This window comes from Pavona decussata, unplaced genomic scaffold (genome assembly GCF_977016875.1).
Source record: "Pavona decussata unplaced genomic scaffold, jaPavDecu1.1 SCAFFOLD_186, whole genome shotgun sequence".
Taxonomy (NCBI): Eukaryota; Metazoa; Cnidaria; class Anthozoa; order Scleractinia; family Agariciidae; genus Pavona; species Pavona decussata.
Genome location: NW_028145595.1, coordinates 418020 through 440560, shown reverse-complemented (window position 1 = coordinate 440560; position 22541 = coordinate 418020). Strand labels below are relative to the sequence as shown.

General features: G+C 41.4%; 2 protein-coding genes across 2 annotated transcripts; both read right to left on the bottom strand.

The window, feature by feature from the left end:
* Positions 1-613: 613 nt before the first annotated feature.
* On the bottom strand, positions 614-9999 carry LOC146462545 (putative N-acetylated-alpha-linked acidic dipeptidase). The gene is made up of 7 exons (XM_085085270.1): positions 9332-9999; positions 7903-8116; positions 6443-6628; positions 5320-5617; positions 4202-4512; positions 2835-3517; positions 614-2079 (listed from the first exon to the last, which is right to left on the bottom strand). Exons 1-7 carry the CDS (start codon positions 9598-9600, stop codon positions 1767-1769), a joined length of 2274 nt encoding a protein of 757 aa, XP_084941396.1. The 5' UTR covers positions 9601-9999; the 3' UTR covers positions 614-1766.
* Positions 10000-12203: 2204 nt separating this feature from the next.
* On the bottom strand, positions 12204-22099 carry LOC146462544 (putative N-acetylated-alpha-linked acidic dipeptidase). Its single transcript, XM_085085271.1, has 7 exons — positions 21722-22099; positions 18240-18453; positions 16214-16399; positions 15417-15714; positions 14620-14930; positions 13346-14028; positions 12204-12707 (listed from the first exon to the last, which is right to left on the bottom strand). The coding sequence occupies exons 1-7, from the start codon at positions 21982-21984 to the stop codon at positions 12395-12397; spliced, it is 2268 nt and encodes a 755-aa protein (XP_084941397.1). The 5' UTR covers positions 21985-22099; the 3' UTR covers positions 12204-12394.
* Between the last annotated feature and the right edge of the window lie 442 nt (positions 22100-22541).

Here is a 22541-nt window from a genome sequence, read left to right as displayed (position 1 = left end):
TCCTTCACTCTCTTTTTTTCTTTTTTGAAAAAGGTATTTTGAGATCGAATATGATTTCGCCGAGATAAAAAAAAGAAAGTTGAAGTGCTGAAGCCAATTGACCCGAATGTCCCCTTTAGGGGTGAAAGAACGGGTGTTACTCATACAAGGGTGTTAGGACTTTAAAATTAGGATTAATCACGGATTGAGTTCACGCATAAGTGTAGAACACAGCAAAGGGAAGAGTGAGGATTTTTTTGCGGGCATAAATGATAATTTGCATGTCTCTACTGCCCGTCTTGAGAGGTATTTTGGGCCGACATTTCTGTTACTGAAGATGTGTACGTTGGTCGCCTCATGAGAGACGGATCCGCCTAAACTGTGAGATAAATAGGTCATCGTCCCACTTTGTGGACCTGATAAATACAGAATTTCAGACGTACTATAGAATTTTTTAGATTGAGCGTCATGGCCTTAACGCTTTTGAAGTATCGAAGAGGACACAAGGACTCCTCCCCCACCCCCCCGCCTTTACCCCAGCTCCCCCACCAAACCAGGCTCAAAAACTCAAAATCAGCCCAGGCTAAATGGGGCTAAAGAGAGCTAAGTTACAGACAAACAAGCAAATAGGCCGTTTACAGAGTGCTGGCTGAAGCACTTTATCAAATTTTATTGAATTTTCATTACAAAATTCGGTTCGTTTTCATAACGAAGTGACATAAACTTATCCTTGCGAGTGAATGATGTAGGCAAGAAATCACTCCTGATAGTTAATACACTTTTATGGATGCCTCCTTAAAACGGACCCGTAGTGTCATCCGCAGCTCTTGTCAGCTTCTAGCCCTTTTACTTTGTCTCATCATTCTTAACTAACTTTGGATACATCGCTAAACAAGCAAATTTCAAAAGAATATTTAAGGCGCCGTAAAATCGCACAAACTAGAAACTAATCGTAAGTAGATTAATTCGACGGAGAATTTGCCATTTGACTACAGGTACCAAAATTCATTTCGTTTTCCTTTTCAAATTCAAATCGTGTAATTCCAGGGTAGAGCAAAGAACAATAGCTCTAATTACAGTCAAACCTCTTTATTACGGACACCAAGGGGACAGGAACAAATGTCCGGATTAAGGAGGTGTCCGTTTTAGAGAAGTAGGTTTTATATGGATTTCTCTCTCAGGGACCAAATGAACTATCCGTAATGGAGAGGTGTCCACAAGGAGAGGTCCACTGTAGCATAACTAAACAAAAAACTGAATGATTATAGTAGTTGTAGCCAAATGGCGCCATAGTAAAAATGTCCTAGTTGAAATCGTTCCTAAGGCCACTGACAATCGCATTAAATATTCGCTTGTGCAAAGGGCCATTAAAACTGTCGTTACACATTTCAAGTTATAGGGGAAGTATCACACAAATTTGCTGTCATTAAATGTTTGTCTGTTAGTAGAAACAAAGAAATAATTGTCAAGTTTGTTATAAATTATTACCTCAGTGCAATAAAACTGTCGATTAGTGCCTCTGGCCAGAGACAGAGTAGGTCGGTATGGACAGAAACTTGAAAAACGTTAGGCTAATGTTTTTCAAGTTCTCGCATTTTTGTTTCCAAAATGCGCTAGAACAGATCACGAGTTGTTCCTTTCAAGAATTGAGTTGATTTCTTTCCTCTCGTCATTCTAGAATCAGTTATTTGGCAGCTGTTGAAGGTCTTATTTTTGACCATTTATAACAAAAGATACCAAAAACCCCATGATACTTCTCCTTTAACTGTTTTTACGAAACAAAAGTCTTAAAAAGGACCGGACAAAATATCAACAGCCGCCAGAACGGATTGTGTGGCTATTGACAACTGAAGGTCAACCGCTTCCTCGTCCCCAGTCTCTTGCAACTTAAACAGTATGTCGCTGACGCCAGGAAAGCTGGAAGAGCCATACAGGTTGTACTTGCTGGGAGCAAAGATCACGTGACGAACCAGGCGCCTTCCCGGCAGGCCATAGGAGTAAATGAACGCTCGCTCCACTTTGATCATTCGGTCATTGAGTCTGCGCAGTTGGGCAAAACTTGGTTCGTCGAAATCCTCGAGTTTTTTCTCCATTTCATCTCTGAATTATTAAGAAGGAAAGCAAATAGTAATTTTTTTTATATTTTGAGATGTTTAAGGATGTTAATTCTCAATTTTTGCTCGCAAAAGTATCATGAAACTCACAAATTCAGAGTAAAGTACCACTTTCATGTTTGAAGTTTAAAGCATTCAGTTGTAAACATACACAGCACCACAGGAAAGTACTGCTCAATAGCTTTCATTTAAATGGTCACACTTTAGGATTTCATCCACAGACTCAAAACTAGAACCACCTTGTACAGCATAATAAACAGCACCACAGGAAAGTACTGCTCAGTAGCTTTCATTTGAATGGTAACACTTTAGGATTTCATCCACAGACTCAAACATTAGAGCCACTCTATTCGTGATCTATTAATGATATGTGCAGTTCAGGGTCACCCAAGGGCTACTAAGTTGTATAATTATAAAGTTGACTTTACAATTTACAAGTTGCTGTTGGCTTTACGAAAATGACAGCTGGCCTATCTTCTTATTTTAATGAGACATTTGCCTGCCTAAAAACAAAAGGGGTTAGTTTTTCACCATTGCCAAAGTTTCAGGTGACCTATTGCTAAAGAAAACGATAGTTTTTCTTCATAATTTCATCCGATTTTATGAAGCGGGTAGTGTCTTTCCCACCACATATTTCAATAAAACAAACCATTGGTTGTACTTGTTCCTATAATGTTATCTGATTCTCAATATTTTGTCGAATAAAAATCGATGTTTTTACCCCTGGAAGAGCGCACTTACTTAGCCTTGGTGAAATTCTTTGCAGCACCTTCAAACGTCTTAACAGCGGCTTCTAAGAGGGCCAGCGTTTCGCTATGGCTCTTAAGCTCGTTACTGTACGCCGTCTTTAGGGTCTGCAGAGATCCTTTTAGAGTTTCTGCATATAGCATCACATCCATTTTTAACAACGGCATATCAGCAAACCATAGCAGTAATCCCCCGCCCAATTGCGACATTGCCTTGTGGAACTTGAAATCGGGGTCAATGAATTTTGTGAGCCATTGGTACGTGTCGTGTTGCGTGTGATACACGGGATAATAAACGGGCGTGTTGTTGTAGCCAACGTAGTGAAAATCTGCCGAAGGGACACCAATGTACTGATAAAACGGAGCAAAATCACTTCCTGATCCCAAATTGCCAATCCTTGGCTTAGGAGGGTCTGTCTTGGTAGCACGTCTTTCAGTCATAATGTCATAAATGGTTTTCTTATCGTCATGTGCGCTAGGATCTTCCACAGTCTTGCTGAAGTCCCGGATGGTGTCCTTAACAAGAGGAGAAGAGTACAAACTGGCGACGTAATTCCCTCCCACTGCAGTATCAAAATTTAAGTAGACGACAGCTCTTTCACTGAGAAGTTTCTCGTGTTGTTCCACCCACTCCACTGATCCGATAAGACCGTATTCTTCAGCGCCCCAGCTACAGACCTGCAAAAAAGAAAGAATGATGTATTATTCAGTGGTGACACAGGTATACCAGATAAAAGGAAATCCGAGTGCTCCTATCAGGAGTCGAACTTATGACCTTCCGATTACTAGTTCGGATGCTCTACCACTGTGTTACAGGAGACTCGTGGGAGCTAAGGCCATTAGACTAGGTTCATGGGACAAACATCCTGCACACTGCTAAGATTTGAATGTCGATGTGTGGCATATGCGCAATGACATAAATGTGATCGTAGCCTGGTAAATGAATGAGAATAGTTAAATTTTTTAAACCTAGTATGCTCACATTGTCGACCAACTGGAAAGACAACAAATTAAATTGACCTACAGGAGCTTGGTAGATGTACGTTTTCAAAAATGGTGTGGGGAACTTGTCTTGAAATGTAAGCAAGTAGGTAATCGGAGGCTTCAAAATACCAGGGAAAGCTTGTGTCGGTTTGTGCTCAGCATTCAGACTGTGAGAAAAAGCGTACTCACCTTATCACGGCTGAAATCTAAGGACGATCAAAACGCATTCAAAAGCGCATTTAGTCATTTTATGTTTCTATTTTGAAGAGTGCAATGTATTTCAACTTGGGTCAGATATATGTCTAGTGTTTGCAAACAATACTAAGTTTTTACTTGTTAATATTTGTTATATTCTGGACTCCATACGAACTCCTCTACCTTGATTGTTCGACGTGGTTTCCATCCTGCCTTTTTCAATTCCCCGAGCCCGCGAGCAATTTCAGTGGTGACAGTAGTTCCACTGCCTGCGTCAACAGCACCGTACACCCACGCATCTCTATGGTTACCAATCAGAACATAGCGATCAGGTTCCACGCTGCCATACATCGTACCAATCACGTTGAAGATCGGCTTGACGTCATAATAGTTATTGACGTCAAGGGAGACTGTTATCTCGTTGTTGGTGTATCCCGGCCCAAGACGATAGGTAATGCCCAGGGTACCTCTCCATTCCTTCGGCGCTTCCTGACCTAAAAGGGTGAAATTAAGTAAATGAGAGACCAACGCGATTGTGTATTGCCGAGGTCATGGGTTCGAATTCCGTCAAAGCCTGAATTTTTTTCAGGCTTTCTTTTTGCAAAGGCGCAAGTTGCGTACAGAACTGCGATGGTCTCTGGTGTATTTGTTCTCCCATCTGTATTTCACTTCCATCTCTTCACCTCTACGGGTATATTACGAATTCATACTTTGACCAGCTCCCAGTTGGCTTGATACCTCATTCAAAACCTCATTAGTAATTCGTAAGCCTATTGACCTATCAAATGGTCGATAAAACATCACGTGCAATGGTTTTTAAACCCTATAAAACCTCCTCCTCATTAGTATGCGGTGTTTAACGTTTTTCTCGTATGCTAATTTCCAATGTCCACAAAAGCATCATTGTTATGAACTCTCTTGACACACGCTTTTCCAGGAATGTTTTTGAAGCCGTTCAAAAAACTTGCAGCTCGTGTTTTATCGGGTCTAAAACCACTCGGCTGCGCCACGTGGTTTTAAATCCCGATAAAACACTGCTGCTCGTGTTTTAAACATTACGTAGAGTACTACAGCGGTATCGCAGAGATCATGGGTTGGAATATCACGAACACGCTACGGACGAGCTTGACATAACTGTGATGGGCTCTCGTTTATTTATTCCCCCATCCGCAGTTCAAAGATATGAATTTTATATCTTACTTCCAAAGGGCAAAATGCTCCACAATGGCTTCAAGATGTAGAGTACCTGACTGGCCAGCTTTTGCGTCTATTATTTCGATCCATTACAGATTCTCACTCACCTCCCATTTTGCTGAGAAAGTGAATAGCATCTCCATATCCAATGGGATGTGCGGGGATGGGGGGCAGTTCGCTATCTTCTCTCGACCTCCGGTACATCCCAGGGATTGCTCCTATTCCTGGTGTTTGGGGATCTCCCATCCCAGGAAACGTGTACAACGACCCACGCTGCACTCCAGTGGAAGGGAGCCAGGCCGTGTTGGGGTAGGTATCCTTGGGATCTCCCCCTGCCAGGGCATAATCCGCAGGGTCTGAGAAGATGAGGGCTGCTATGGCGCCGTTGCTTGCTGCATTGGCAACCTGAAAAAAAATGAACGACTCGAAGTTATAGTTACAGCGCTCTAGAAAATAATGCTCAATAACTACCATTTGTTCAGTGGTAGAAATTCAAAATTTCACCACAGACTCTACAGTTAGAACTACCGTTGACAGCATAGTAAACAGTGCTACAGGAAAGTACTGCTCAGTAGCAAGCTTTCATTTGAATGGCCACACTTTAGGACAACCCAAACATCAGAACCACCTTGTACAGCATAATAAACAACACCACAGGAAAGTACTGCTCAGTAGCTTTCATTTGAATGGTCACACTTTAGGATTTCAACCACAGACTCAAAAGTGAAAACCACCTTGTACGGTATAAAAAAATAGCACTACAGGAAAGAACTGCTCAGTAGCTTTCATTTGAATGGTCATACCACAGGAAACTAATACTAACTTTTATTTGAAAGGTTGTAGGTAAGGATTTCATCTACAAGCGAACAAGTTAGACCCATCGCTTTTGAGGTACCGCATAATAACCGGCTCACAGGAAACAGCTTCCATTTGGATGGTCACCGATTTCAGGATCATTCACAGACTCGATTAGTTAGCCCCACGGTCTAAATGAAACGGCAGTCTCCATTTTGTTCTCTTTTTCAATAGTGGAAAAATTAAGGCTATTTCTCACATAAAACTAAGTGCACATATTAAATCCTTATTCGATATGTTTGGCCAATCCAGGCGAGCGCGACACTTGTTCCACAAGAAATGCCTCACGTGACATTTAAAAATAGAAAAGGTCTTGTTCATTAATTCAAGCTTTATCATACTCGCATTCCCTGTGTTATGGTCTCCTGACGTTACCTTATTTCCTCGAAATATTTTCCCGTATCTCATGATTGCGATCTTTCCTGTCACGTTGACGCTGAGATTCTTGAGCTGTTCAAAGTCTTCTACTCGTCCATAGTTTACGTAAACCAGTTCTCCTTCTGCTTTTCCACTGGGGCTGTAACCAAGGAAAGGCAGGACAGCAACCTTTGAGCCTCCATCCTAAAAATACAATTAAAATTACCTTAACAACGCTGTTGATAAAACGATTATTTTTTGTTAACTTTGTTTTTTATCAACTATATGGACCATTCAACATTGTTTGTTGTTAACTTTGTTGTTGTTGTTGTTGTTGTTTTGGTATCGTGTTGTATGATATGGTGTGGTATGGTATGTAATATATCAAAAACGAGGAAGAGTGTTTCCTCCGATTTCCAAACACCGAGAAGTAGGTTGGAAAAACGAGGCGCAGCCGATTTTTTTTTTAACCAACTTCGAAGTGTTTGGAAATAGGAGGAAACACTCTTTCGAGGGTTTGATATAGCTTCTCAAACTATTGATAATTCTTGGAGAAATTCGAAGCAAAAGTTCACAAAATTTTATGATAAGTAAGATCACATTTCCAAACCTCCTTTACGGTAGTGATTTCCTTTGTTTTCTCTTCATGAATTATTAATGAATTTGAGAAGGTGTTGTATGGTATGGTATGGTATGGTATGGTATGGTATGGTATGGTATGGTATGGTATGGTAAGGCATGGTATGGTGTTGTATGGTAAGGCATGATATAGCCTGTGAACAGGTTTCCCAAGTGGGGCGAAGAGAATGGAGGACGTGGCGAGTAAAGTGCGAGCTTGATTTGTGAGAGCCTCTTCAGGTGTGGTATGAGTTGCTTGCTTTTTGTCGTCCGTTGTTTCAGAAAAGGTCTTATCACGGTTTTCGACGCCATTTTGACGAAAAAATGGCGTAGAAAACCGTGATATATAAGGCCCATGGTTTTGAAATTTTAACTCAAATTTATATATGTTGCTTTTCGGGGTCAATTTTTCTTCCTTATTTTATGGCATGCAGTAACTCAGTCGACAATTGACTTGTACAAGATGTTACTAATAGTAGGATTGGTGAGCCGTGAACGGAAAACAGATTGAGGTGACTGAGGAGAGAGAGAAAACCAACTGATTGGTGGGCTGGCACTTCTGCAAAAGGTAAGGCTGGTGATCTTGCCCTCTTGTCGTAGTTCAAACATTGCAATAAGTTTGACAGGTACATCTCGCGTACCAGCATACTTTATTGGCGTCTCGTGCGTTCGTCTACATTCAAACAATTGGCTTTCGGGGGGAGGGGGAGGGGATGGGGTCGTTATTTTTGCTTCGGTTTCTTTTGTTTTCCTCTTTTTTAGCGCTCCCTTTATCTTGGTTGCGAGTTTCACACGGAAAGTGTTTGCCAAGCGAAACCGTCTGATTGCAGATTTTACGTAAATATGTTAATCAGTGATACCTGTTCCTCTCCCTTGATTTGGTGAATAACGGTTTCATTTTTATATTTGATGGTTATTCTGGTCGGGTTCGTTGTGTTGGGAAAAGACAACAGCGCTTTGTACTCTGGTTGTTCCACGTGATCAAAGCCGTACTCCTTCCAGAGCTTCTCGAGCATGTTAGCAAGGTCCTTCTGACGGGGTGAGCCCGCGATATGCGGTTCCTTGGAGAAATCTCTGCGTAGAAAGATCAAAGTGAACACTTACTAGATAAAAATTAACAATTTTTCACGGTTAATTTTTCACGAGCGCGCGTTGGATATAAGATAGCTTTGGCCATAATCATCTCATATCTAGCAAGCGTGAGTGCAATGTAAAAACAATCAAGAAATATTGCTAGATCTTGCTGATTTTGCTTTGCAAGAACAACATTTCTTGGGCATGGTATAATGGTTCATATACCATGGCCGCTAGGCCAATCAAATCTCTGGAATTGCATTATACAATGATGCAGTTTTTAATAAGTTAGGACTCCAGGGGTGGCTCAACTGTTTACTCTAGGGTCGGTTATTTACCAACATTTTTCCATTTTCTAGCCATTTTCTTCCTCTGCAAGAACACACCTTTGCTGATTCATTTAAGGTATGACATACACATTTGTTATACTCCAATAGCCTGCACAGCAAGCGTTTTTCGCTCTTTGATCGCGCGAAAATTGGGACGAAAGCGAAAAAACGGAGGAGGGGAGAGGAGAGGAAGGGAACGCTCGCTCTCTCCTCCCCTCCCCCCTCCTTCAAAATACGGAAATCGGATTTTTAGAGAAGAAAACGGAAACGCTTGCTTTGCAGGCTATACTCTTAATGAATTAGAAAAACAAAAAAAAAAGACCAGTCATGTGATTATCAATGACGGTTTCAATGTTACTGATGCAAAGACAAGTAGAAAATAGTTACCTTGTCAACAGTGACGACATCGAAACTACTGCTTTTTCGTTAGTTTATATTATGATTAGGTAAATAGCTATTTCTAATGCCAAACCTGATATAAGGCAAATAAACGAAAACAATGTTAAAATACGTTTCGATGACTTCGTGTCATCATGTCGTGAAAACTGATAAACATCCTTTGTAGTCTTATCTTGAATTAATTTTTAATTTAGTATCGCTACTACGAGTTCTGATTATGCTAGTATGGCGTCTAGACGACATCAACAAACCCGCAACTCATCTTACGGTCTTATCTTTCGCAGACCCCAAGTTTTCGCGTGTGAGCAAGTTTTACCGTTGCGGTTTACCTTCCCTTCGTGTCCTGAGTATGTGAATACTTTAGGAATATCAACAAAAGCCGGCTCATTGAAAGAAACGCGGTATTCAAAACATGATATTTTTTCATACCATGAATAGCTCGCAGACGAATATTAGCATTTAGCAGCAATGTAAATCGCTGACTTACTTGAGAGCCTTTTCAAGCTCTTCTTCGCTGACGGTCGTTTGAAAATTCTTGTGATGTTTCATTGTTTCTTCATGTTGCTTTCGAAAGTCGAGTTTCTTATCGTGCTCCTTGTCGTCCTCTTCGTGGTCATCCGACTTGGATTTGATCGCGAAATAACCGATCAAAAATCCTATTAAAAACGCTACGATGACCGCTACTATCACTCCAATGCAGCGAACCCTTCGTTGTTTTTTGTTCTTCCTGTAAGTTAGCTCCACGTCGTCATCCATCGCGGCAGAAGTCTCCCTCTTACAGCCAGCAACTGATCAGCGTTTGAAGTTCAAGAATATCTGCCACCGCCCAGTAGACAGTTACTGCTACACGCCAGCACGATTTGCTGTGACTAATGCAAATAGATTTTGGAGCGAAATTGCACCCTTCAGTGCACTTTGATAGTTACGCAAATAACGCCGAACGATAATAACATATAATCCAAGGGGTCACACAATAGCCTCTTACAAAGACGCTCTTTGGGCTCGTCACGCACGAGGAATGTGTTACGAGCCCAAAGAGCGTCAGCGAAGGGTACTTAGTACCCTGTACATTACTATAATTCCTAAGACTGTTCACAATCCCCTATTTTATCGGGCGATTTTCGAGACTCGTACGCTTTGATCGAACACCGCCATCTTGGTTTTTAACGGCGAGTGCAACCTGGGGAGAGTGTCTAAACTACCCTGTTACCCAGGTTGCGCTCGCCCTTGCAAACTAAGATGGGGACAGTTTGATCAAAGCATACGAGATTCGAAAATCCCACGGAAAAATAGCAGGGCTGTCAACTCTCCCGGATAATCCGGGAGTCTTCAGATTTTGAACCGTATCTGTAATCTCTCCACTTCCTCAACCAATGAGAAACAAATCCAATCGTGACTTGGTCGCTCGCGTTTTCCCGCGCTTGGCGTCGGTGACGTGTATTTGCTTGGAGTTCTGATTGGATCATTGCGCTGTTTGCGTCTTTCGTGATTGGACAAAGTCATTACTTTAGTCTTGGTTTACGACACTCAAATAAGCGCGCGTTGGATATGAGATGGTAAATAGCCAACGAGGCGCGAAGCGCCGAGTTGGCTATAACCAATCTCATATACAACAAGCGCGAATGGAATAATTGTTTTATTAAATTCTCCGCGTTTGGACATTGCTGTTGAAGTTTACTGAATTTTTATACTTTAAGAAAGAATTTCTTTCGAATTTAAACGACCGGATGTTGAGGCAACCTCCGACCAAAGCGCGCGAAACCTAATGATCACATGACACGCCCAGCGCTTTGCAAACGGAGTTGAATGAAAAATCGAAAGCGAAGAAAATCGGACACAGTCGGACATCTAAAATTCAAGAAAACTGTACGAATTATAACCTTTCTGAGACTAGCATTCAAGTGCTTTTGAAGTTCCAGCTCATCGAGAAGCGTAATAGTTGTGCACATTTGAACAAATGTTCTGTTGTGTGGTGCCGGGCGAAGGAAGAGATCAGGGCAAGGACGGCTTTTTTCATGCTGAACTGAATTCCTCGCGGACGATGTAAAACACTTCAGGCAAGTCCAAGTGTACGAGGTACAACCTCACTGAGACAAGCATTCAGTGCAAGTTTTTAAACTTCAAGCTTATTTGAGAAGCGTAAGAGCTGTGCACATTAGTGCAAATGTTTTGCTGAGTGGTGCCGAGCGACGGAAACGAACATTATGGCCGCCGCTTGTACGGATTTCATAGATGAACCATCTGAAGTCCTCGTAAATTCGTAAAAACATAAAGGCAGGCATGAAGCTCTTCCTGAGAAATTTCTTCAATTGGCTTTAACCTCTTACCGTCAGGATTTGCAAGCCATCCTGAAATTTTTTAAGGTAACCGGTTGTTATTGTTATTGTTATGTGATCTAAAAATCGTAAAATCTTGCAATTTTGAAGATTTTTAAAGGAAACTTCAGAGATACGTACCATTAAATAGTGTCATACCGAACTTTGTGGCTTTTATTGTTGTTATATTGAGATGGCATTGTTTGGTACTTCTTTCTTTTCCTTTTTTTTTTTTTTCTACATTTTTCCGAAGAAACTTTTGCTTCCCGCCGAAAAAAAAATTTAGCTTAGCGACACCTGGGGCTTTCGTTTTCCATATAAGGTCAAACTACGGTATATGAGCTGATAACCGAGATTTAGTGAACCAATCAGAACGCTAGAAATGCAATATCCGAGGCTGAGAATTTAATAAAGACCCTTATCTCTCGGCGGCCATGTTGAGTCTCGGGAGAATAAAAAGCTTTGTTTTTGCACGGTAAGCCACGCACTGAATTCGCGTGTGGCCGAGGCTTGCCGTGCAAAAACAAAGCTTTTTATTCCCCCGAGACTCAACATGGCCGCCGAGTGATAAGGGTCTATTGTCAAGTTAGTCATAATGGGATATATTTTGTACACTCTTAGAACAATACGGACGAAATTTTCCGATAAAACAAATAAAGCGCAACTTGGTATAAGATTTATACACTGATTATAATAGTGCAAAATGGAAGCTGACAGCGTTAGTACTGGTCTTGGAAATCCTGGAACGTACTTGAATTTTAGTCTAGCATTTTCCAGAACTGGAAAGTCCTTGAAAATGGTAGGAGGTCCAGGAAAATCCTGGAAATCTGTAAACTCAAGTAACATAGTTTTCCTGAAGACAATGAGGAGCAGCCAGATGGGAAGATCCAACAACTTAAAAATACTTCATGTGTACTATGGGTCCTGGGAAAGGCCTGGAAATTTGTTCCTGAAAAAGGGTACGAAATATGGCTGAGTGAGATGATACTAAGTCAAGTCGGCGGTATGCGCTTCGCTGCTTGTCTCACATTCAACTAACACGTGCTTGTAGAACAGTTTTTAAATATATGACTAAGATAAATATCTAATTAACCCTTCAATACACACATCTCTATAAAAGAGTAGGCCGGACTATACTCTTTAACTAACACGACACACTTCTAACACAAGGACCTTTATAAGACGGACAGCTGGATCTGATTCACGTTCTAACTGTAGTATCAAACACATATGTTCTAATAAGGTCCAGATAATACATCGACGGCAGCAAGCACAGATTGTGTGGCGATTGACAACTGAAGGTCGACCTGCTCCTCGTCCTTAGTCTCATGCAACTTAAACAGTATGTCGCTGACTCCAGGGAAGCTGGAAGAGCCATACAGGTCGTACTTGCTGGGAGCAAAGATCACGTGACGAACCAGACGCCTTCCCGGCAGGCCATAGGAGTAAATGAACGCCCGCTCCACTTTGATCATTCGGTCATTGAGTCTGCGCAGTTGGGCAAAACTTGGTTCGTCGTTATCCATGATTTTTTTCTCCACTTCATCTCTGAATCAAAGACAAGAAAAGCTATTAATAAGAAAACACTTCAAATTTTTGAAATGTTAGATGACCATAAATTCCCTTTTCTTAAAATGCAAAATATCAAGAAGTTCACAGAACTAGCGTATAAGAAGGAATTTGGCCTCTTTTCCAGCCTGGTCACACATTAGGATTTCATGCGAGCCCACGAGAGATGTAGAAACTTGTACAAGGTGGGTCTAACTTTTGAGTCTGTGGACGAAATCCTAAAGTGTGACCATTCAAAGGAAAGCTACTGAGCAGTACTTTTCTGTGGTGCTATTTATTATGTTGTACAAGGTGGTTCTACCTTTTGAGTTTGTTGATGAAATCCTAAAGTGTGACCATTCAAATGAAAGCTACTGAGCAGTACTTTCCTGTGGTGCTGTTTATTATGTTATACAAGGTGGTTCTACCTTTTGAGTCTGTTGATGAAATCCTGAAGTGTGACCATTCAAATGAAAGCCACTGAGCAGTACCTTCCTGTGGTGCTGTTTATTATGTTGTACAAGGTGGTTCTTACTTTTGAGTCTGTTGATGAAATCCTAAAGTGTGACCATTCAAATGAAAGCTACTGAGCAGTACTTTCCCGTGGTGCTGTTTATTATGCTGTAACCTGGACTTACTTTGCTTCAGTGAAACTCTTAGCGGTTTCCCGGAACTTCGTAACAGCGTCTTCTAAGAGGCCAAGTGTTACTTTATGGTTCTTCAGCTCCTTGCTGTACGTTGTCTTCAAAGTTTTTAGAGAAACATCGAGTGCGTCTGCGTATAACATGACGCTCATCTTCAGCAGCGGCGTATCGGCGAACAGAAGCAGCAGCCCTCCACACATTTGGGTTGAAGCCTTGAAGTACTTGAATTCGGGGTCAATGAATTTTGTGAGCCATTGGTACGTGTCGTGTTGCGTGTGGTAGACTGGGTAGAACACAGCTGTGTTGTTGTAGCCAACGTACATGAAATCTGCCGCAGGGACACCAATGTACTGATAAAACGATGCATAATCACTTCCTGATCCCAAATTGCCAATCCTTGGCTTAGGAGGTTTTGTCTTGGTAGGATTCCTCTCAGTCGTGGTGTCATAAATGGTTTTCTCATCGTCATGTGCGCTAGGATCTTTTACTGTCTTGCTATACTCCCGGAGGGTGTCTTTGACAAGAGGAGAGGAAGACATCCGCAACAGGTAGTTACCTCCCACCGCTGTGTCTGCGTTCAGGTAGATGACAGCTCTTTCAGTGAGAAGCTTTTCATGTTGCTCGTTCCATTCAGTTGATCCGATAAGACTATACTCCTCACCACCCCAACTACAAATCTAAGAAAAAAAAATTAGATGTTTAATTTAACGTTGCAGCCAGTTAAAACGTGTCAAAATGTTACCAAACCGTATCTACATCTCGTCAGCAATGTCGATTTGAACCTCGATTCCAGGGTCTCTCCGGGAAGAGGTGAGACTTGGAAACAAGGTTGTGTCGATTTTCGTGAAAAAAATTCAATTCGTGGTGGAAACTCGAGCCGCGAAACCATTTGCTTTCACACACCATCCAATAGGCAATTTTTGAGTTGCTGTGAGCCTCACTATGAAAGCGAGGCTAAGTGCAAAACGTTTCATTTGAAAATTAGTTTTGTTTGCATATGAATGAAAATTAATTTTCATAACAAGAACTTTGCACTTAGCCTCGCTTTCATAATGAGGTTCAAAGCAACTCGGAAATGCTCTATTGCTCCAACCATCGAGTTACGAGGAGACTGGATTCAAGCTAAATCAGCTACTTTGTTCAGGCGACATTCTAATGTGACATATGTCCTACATACTGCTAAGAATATTAATGGCGTAAAGGTCTCATGTGACAATGGAAGATGCAAGATGTAGTGTAAGTGCTAAACTCTGTATTCACTCACGTACCTTGATTGTTCTACGTGGTTTCCATCCTGCCTTTTTCAATTCCCCGAGCCCGCGAGCAATTTCAGTGGTCACTGTAGTTCCACTGCTTGCGTCAACAGCACCGTTTACCCACGCGTCTCTATGGTTACCAATCAGAACATATCGATCAGGTTCCACGCTGCCATACATCGTACCAATCACATTGAAGATCGACTTGACGTCATAATAGTTATTGACCTCAAGGGAGACTGTTATCTCGTTGTTGGTGTATCCCGGCCCAAGACGGTAGGTAATGTCCAGATTACCTTTCCATTCCTTCGGCGCTTCCTGACCTAAAACAAATAATGAGACAACCTGTATGTTAGGTTTCCACTTCACGCAATGGCACCACGTCCTGTACGATTTTCTAGTTAGCTGGGGGAGGGGTGGGTGGGCGTATCTTTATCCACTTCGAAACACAACACTATGCCTCGAGTGGATAAGCGACGATTTTTATTCCTTTCTTCCGAGAGACTGACTTTTTCCCTATGTCACACAAGTCAGCCAAGTTCCTTTCACGTACCCTATTGTGAATGACTCAAATTTCTGCAAGGCTGATCGGACTGCGTAGAAAACTTAACACGACAGCGACATGATAGAGACCAGAAACTGATATGTGGAGAACTCGTGGAAATCGTTGCTAACCCAATTAAGCGAGCGTTGACTTCATATCTCCTACTCCTTCTTTTCTTTTTATTCTCGTTTTCTTTTTTCACTAGTGGTGTTGGTGGTTTGTGAGCGCTCGGTCTTTCTTTAGTCCATTACAAATTCTCACTCACCTCCCATTTTGCTGAGAAAGTGAATAGCATCTCCATATCCCATGGGATGTGCGGGGATGGGGGGCAGTTCACTATCTTCTATTGACCTCCGGTACATCCCCGGAAGTGCTGCTATTCCTGGTGTTTGGGGGTCTCCGCTTCCAGGAAAGGTGTACAACGACCCCCGCTGCACTCCAGTGGAAGGGAGCCAGGCGGTGTTGGGGTACGTATCCTTGGGATCCCCCCCTGCTGGGGCATAATCCGCAGGGTCTGAGAAGAGAAGGGCGGCTATGGCGCCGTTGCTTGCTGCATTGGCGATCTGAAAAAAACCAACAACACAAAGTTCGCGACACAGACAGACATAAGAGAATTAGAGTCCCGCCGTAGAGAATAATCAATTGGGATTATTGTCCGAAAATTAACTGCACAGCATAAGAAAAAAAAATAAAGCAAAGAGCCGCTTGTTAACTTTCACTTCAAAGGTCAAACTTTAAGAGTTCATCCACATTGGCTCAAAAGTTAGTACCGTTCAGTGGCGGGTACACACCTTCAGGTAAGTGTGTGTTTTCGTGGTGGGGGGGGGGGGGGGACGAAATATCTCGACGCCTCGGGCCTGCAGGCCTCGTTTCTGGTTTAAAAATATAAGGGTAGGGTGGGAGGGGAAAGCATCCGCCACTGCTGCAGTCGAAATAGAACAAGTCTTTCCCGCGGCTTTACAAGAAAACAGCAAGCTAAAATAGATGATGATTTAGTTTGTTCCTTAGCTTCAAACATTTAACACTTGCGTGTACCCCTGTGTTATGGTCTCCTGGCGTTACCTTATTTCCTCGAAATATTTTCCCGTATCTCATGATAGCGATCTTCCCTGTCACATTGACGCTGAGATTCATGAGCTGTTCAAAGTCTTCTACTCGGCCATAGTTTACGTAAACCAGTTCTCCTTCTGCTTTTCCACTCGGACTGTAACCGAGGAAAGGCTGGATGGCTTTATCGGAACCTCCGTCCTAAAAAACACGGAACAGTAGCTGTGTTGCATGAACCACTATTATTGAAATTTTCTTGACGAGCATCTTAAAGGGGCAGTATCATGGGAGTTTTCACCGGATTCACTAAAGTTAAACTTTGAACACTAATTAATTTCTAAATCGCTAATTTAAACAAATATTAATAGTGATTCTACTGAGACGAGGCAGCGTGGTCGAGTGGTTAGGGCGCCGGACTTGAAATCCGGAGGTCCTGGGTTCAAGTCCCGCTCTGACCGCTAGCTGGAGTTGTTTCTCGGTAGCCCCGAGTTCAACTCCTCTGCCGCGCTTGTAAATAGCCAGCTGGTCTGCCTCCTGCCAGTTGGGATTTTTAACCATGTTATTTTCAATTTGTATTATTTCTTTATGACGTTTAATGCTCGGCCCCACTAGCACTTGTGCTATAAACACTGCCGAGGGTAAATAAAGGTTATTTATTTTATTTATTTATTTATTTATTTATTTATTTATTTATTTATTTATTTATTTATTTATTTATTTATTTATGAGACGAAAGGTTGAACCAAAATATAGTACAACCGATTTTTAGTGCGTTACGACAGCGAAAATTGAAAACGTCGGCCCGATTTCAAATTTGAACCCATTTTTATCTTGGTCATTTGCCGGCGAAAATTTCCGTGGATAGTTTCTTTGCATTCTGATATTCTTTTAATGGAATTTTTGGTCATTATATCTTAGCTGCTATCAACCGAATAGCGTCTTTTCGATTTTCAATGTGTTACTAAAAATAGCGTGATACTGTCTCATGGGGTTTTTGAACCACTTTGTCAAAAATGGTGAAATAAGACCTTTAAAAAGCTACAAAATAATTTTAGAACAACGAGAGGAAAGAAATCAACTCAATTCTTGAAAGGAACAACTCGTGATCTGTTCTGGCGCATTTTCAGTGGAAACAAAAATGCGAGAACTTGAAAAACGTTAGCCTAACATCTTTCCAGTTTCAATCCATTCCGGCCTACTCTGTCTCTAGCCAGAGGCACTAATTGACAGTTTTATTGCACTGGGGTGATAATTTATAAAAAAACTAGACTTTTTTTGTTTATGTCGACAGACAAACATTTTTGGGTTTTGAAATGATATCAATTTCGCGTGATACTTCCTCTTTAAGGACGATGCTTCCTTTTGCGTTGCGCATGCGTTCTGCGTATCTCTGGATGGTCCGAAACATATCCGTTTCTTAAGGACAGTGCCTTGGGAAACAAAGGTGTGTATTTTATATTTTCTGCGATTTATTTATTTATTTATTTATTTTGCGTTGAAATCTATGGGTAAGCGCGTCGGCAACTGTCCTGTGACTGTTCTTTGGATGTGAGTTCATTTTATACTGTGCGGTTTAAAGTAATTACTCTGGCCAATCACACAATAATAATATAGTAATATTTAAACAGGAAAGCTCTCTCACCCGTGGGTGATCTACAGAGAGGTCCTGATCCAAAATAACATTAAATTATTAAAGGTCAGTACACAAATGACAAATATTAAAAAATACAAAAGTAAACTATAGATTAAAAGATTTAAATTTTTTTTCTAAACTGACATATGGTGTCAGAGTTCTTCAAGTCACTGTCCAAGGCATTCCAGTCTTTAAAGGCATGGTAACGGGTTCTTTGTTTGTCCCAGTTCCGTTTTACTGATGGAAGTAACAAACACAAACAGCGCAATGAACCAATCAGAATTCGAACAAATACACGTCATCGGCGCCAAGCGCGGGAAAACGCGCAACTTTCTAATTGGTTGAATTTTGCTAACCAATCATAGAGCACAGTAAAACGAAACCAAAGCGAACCAAATCGCTCCTTACCTGATCCTCTCCCTTGATTTGGTGAATAATGGTTCCATTTGTATATTTGATGGTTATTCTAGTCGGATGCGTTGTGTTGGGATAAGACAACAGGGCTTTGTACTCCGGTTTTTCCACGTGATCAAAGCCGTACTCCTTCCAGCGCTTTTCGAGCTCAATAGCAAGCGCCAACTGACGGGGTGAGCCCGCGAGATGCGGTTCCTCGGAGAAATACCTGCGTAGAGGCGAGAAAAATGAGTAAAAGTAACAGTGTTTAATTAAGGAAATATCTTTCTTTTTCAACATTTCCGACCTTAGAAATGCATGGAACGTTAAAAACCTCTCAAACTTGCTCTCTAACGCTGAGTGTTGAAGAATATAACACCAGGAACAATATACAGTATGCGTTTTATTGCGCTTGGATAAGCGTGCCATAAATGTCGACACTATTGCGCCGCTAACAATTTACAGTCGAACCTGTATATAACGGCCACCCTAGGGACTTGAGGAACTGGCCGCTTAATACAGGTGGCCGCTTAATACAGGATCACTAAAAATACTCACTGGGCGTTGTCTAATGTCAATTTTAATGGTGTATCATACAAAAACATTTCATGCAAGGAAACAATAGGACAATCAACACTCTTTCAAGATCTGTTCATGTTGTCCTTCAGTAGCATGGTAAAAAAAATATATAAAACTGTTCAATTGAGGCCTTAAACTGCTGTTTAAAAGTAAAAACTAAAATCGAAAATCCAAGCTTTCGCCGATCAACGGCATCATCAGGGGTGATCATCATCACCTGATCATCATCACCTGATGATGCCGTTGATCGGCGAAAGCTTGGATTTTAGATTTTAGTTTTTACTTTTAAACAGCAGTTTAAGGCCTCAATTGAAGAGGGTCATACAGGGGTATTTTCGTGATGCGTGATTAGCTGATTTTATTTCCCGTGAAACGTGAATGTAAAAAATTATTCTTCGTAATCCGTGACCTGAAGGTTTTGCGTGACCCGTGAAGAGCTTGAAAACGAAATTTTCATTTCTGTGATCCGTGATTTGCTATTTTTCCTGTTCGTGAACCGTGCAAGAGCCCCCCCCCCCCCCCTGTACGACCCTCATTGAACAGTTTTATCTACTCTTTCAAGAGATCAATACTTTAAACAAAGTTCAGTGCCAACTTGTAACTTAATGGTATAATATACGTAACACTGTGTAAAAGCACTGTGCAATAAATTGTCCTCTACTCTTGTACGGTGTACAGTACTGTATTTCTAACTCACTTACTTACGTGACTTGCGGTTCACAACAAAATATCCCATTCCGTTATTTCATAGTTGTTACGATCGAAGTGGAGTTATAACGGTAATGTTGCTAATTAAGAGTAACACAATATATGACAAAATTCTTCAAGTTAAAATAGGAATAGGCTAAGAATTGCAGCGACTTAAACAAGTGGAACACGTGCGTTTGGCGCCTCGGAATTTGAAACTTTTGTTTGTATAGCAAGTCGTTGACTGTCGGCACTCCCAGCGACAATTCCTGTTATCCATGGTACTGTGTATAAGGCTTTTCCATTCAAGGGTGGCCGCTTAATACAGGTGGAAATAACAAAGAAAGACAAACATGGGACTGCTACAGGGTGGCCGCGGCCGCTTAATAGAGGTGGCCGCCTAATACAGGTACCAAATACAGCGTTTGTATGCGAGAAAAATCGGGACTTTGAAAACTGGCCGCTTAATAGAGGGTGGCTGCTTAATACAGGGCCGTTATATACAGGTTCGACTGTATTTAAGATTTTTGCATTTATAACTAGCACAGTGTTATCCACGTTATAAACTGGTTGGAATTTGTTCTGATTAAAAGACAACGTTATAATTATACAACTTAGTAGCCCTTGGTTGGCCCTGTACTGCACATATTATTAACAGATCGCGAATAGGGTGGCTCTAATGTTTAAGTTTGTGAATGAAATCCTAAAGTCTGATCATTCAAATGAAAGCTAGTGAGCAGTACTTTCCTGTGGTGCTGTTTATTATGCTGTACAAGGTGGTTCTACCTTTTGAGTCTGTGGGTAAAATCCTAAAGTGTGACCATTCAAATGAAAGCTACTGAGCAGTACTTTCCTGTGGTGCTGTTTATTATGCCGTTACAAGGTGGTTCTACCTTTTGAGTCTGTGGGTAAAATCCTAAAGTGTGACCATTCAAATGAAAGCTACTGAGCAGTACTTTCCTGTGGTGCTGTTTATTATGCCGTTACAAGGTGGTTCTACCTTTTGAGTCTGTGGATGAAATTCTAAAGTATGACCATTCAAATGAAAGTTACTGAGCAGTACTTTCCTGTGGTGCTGTTTATTATCCGGGGGGGGGGGGGGTTTACGTCCTTATAAGAGGCTAATGGGGATGTGCCGCTGGATGGGGTCGCATTTTCACGACTGGATTGACTAGAATGGGGTCGCACATTTTCGGATTTTTGGGGTGAGAAAATTCTATTAAGTAGGGATTCAAAATGGTCTCGGTTAAAAAGTTCAGAAAGTTGTTGTTTATTAAATGTAACAATTACCTCGCATTACATTCCGTTCTTGAAAGTAGATGCATAAATAGAAAGTGACTTAGTTGGGATCGCAAAAATTACATTTTCCCAAAAAAGTGACTAAGATGGGGTCTATAACTGGCCACAAAATAGACTATAATGGGGCAGGGGCTCTGAGAGGCCAGCGGCACATACCCAGCAAAACTTAACCCAAGTACCCTCCCCCCCCCCCCCCGGGGATTTATTCTGCTGTACAAGATGGTTCTAACTTTTGAGCCGCGGGCCCCGGGGTGGGTACTCCTCGGAATTCTTTTTCTCGCTATCAGTTAGTCGTTCCAGTTACGTACTGAGAAAAAAAATATGTTTGTAAATGTTCCCCGCCCCAAAAACCCGACCCGATTTCAGACCGTAATTGTCAAAATCTATACCCGTTTTCAGACCAAAACGGCTCAAAAACCATACCCTTTGGGGCGGCACATACCTATATACCTTATATAGGGGAGTACCCCCCCCCCCCCCCCCCGGGCTTTTGAGTCTGAAATCCTAAAGTGTAACCATTCAAATGAAAGCTTTTTTGGTACTGTTTGCGTTACAACATTTTCTGAATTTCATTCAGTTTGAAACATTATACGCTCATGCGATCGAGTGACGGAAATATAGCAGAGTGCAGACGATGCACACAGGTATGCGACGCTATCGACAAAACCCGGAATAATTAACCCCTGTGATTGACATCCATGTTCATTAATTAGGCGAAAAACCAAATTAAAACTGTTTCACTTGATGCTGGTTACCGAAAGTTAACGCCATGTGATCGATGAACACCTTAGCTAGCTAGCTAGCTAGCTAGCTGAGCGCGTAGGCACTCCAGAATGAAAGTAAAGTGAATACAATTAGCGACTAAATATTAGCATTTTGCAGCCTCGTTGAATGCAGCCAAGCGCTTCGTTGACCTGCAGTTAATTACTTACTTGAGACTCTCTTTAAGCTTGTCTTCGCTAACAGCGGTTTGGAAATCCTTGTGATAATTCATTGTTTCTTCCCGTTGGTTTTTAAAATCAGCTTTCCTATCGCGCTTTTCTGGTTTATCGTCGTGCTCTTTTGCCTTGATCGCTACATAACCGATCAAAAATCCAATGAAGAAAGCTACAATGATCGCAATTATCACCCCAATGCAGCGAACCCGTCGCTTTTTTTTGCTCGTCCGGTAAGTAAGCTCCATTTCTTCATCCATTTTGGCGAAAATCACTTCAATTCAATAAAGACTGTGTTTGGAAAAGGTCAGATCGACTGTAATCGAACGTGACAACACCCTGGATACAGCTGATTGTGAAACCGTACACGATCTAATCCTTCACTGCGTATCATTAACATGCATGATTATGCAAATACATCTTATCTAACTGCAAGCTAATTTGGAAGCAAAGCCAAACCGCTTGCTTTCTTGCTTGTTTAGAGAGCTTTATTGCAGATCAAGTGAGCTGAGTACAATTGTCTATAAGTACTACCATTACAAGCAATAGTAATTCTACACCTGTGGATGTTTATGAGTCTGTGAGTTAAACTATATCATTTTGAAGTTTCAATTTTTTTTTCTTTTTTAATGAGGTCTGTCACGCATTCCAAAAAGTAAACATACACTAATTGCCGATCAATCTCCACATGATTTACTTGAAAATCTTGAAACCGTTTTAGTAAATGATAAAATGACTTAGTAAACTCACAAAAAAACTGATCACCCTTAAGCTCCTTTTCTTATTTGTTACAATAGACCGCGCGCGCGGTTGAAGT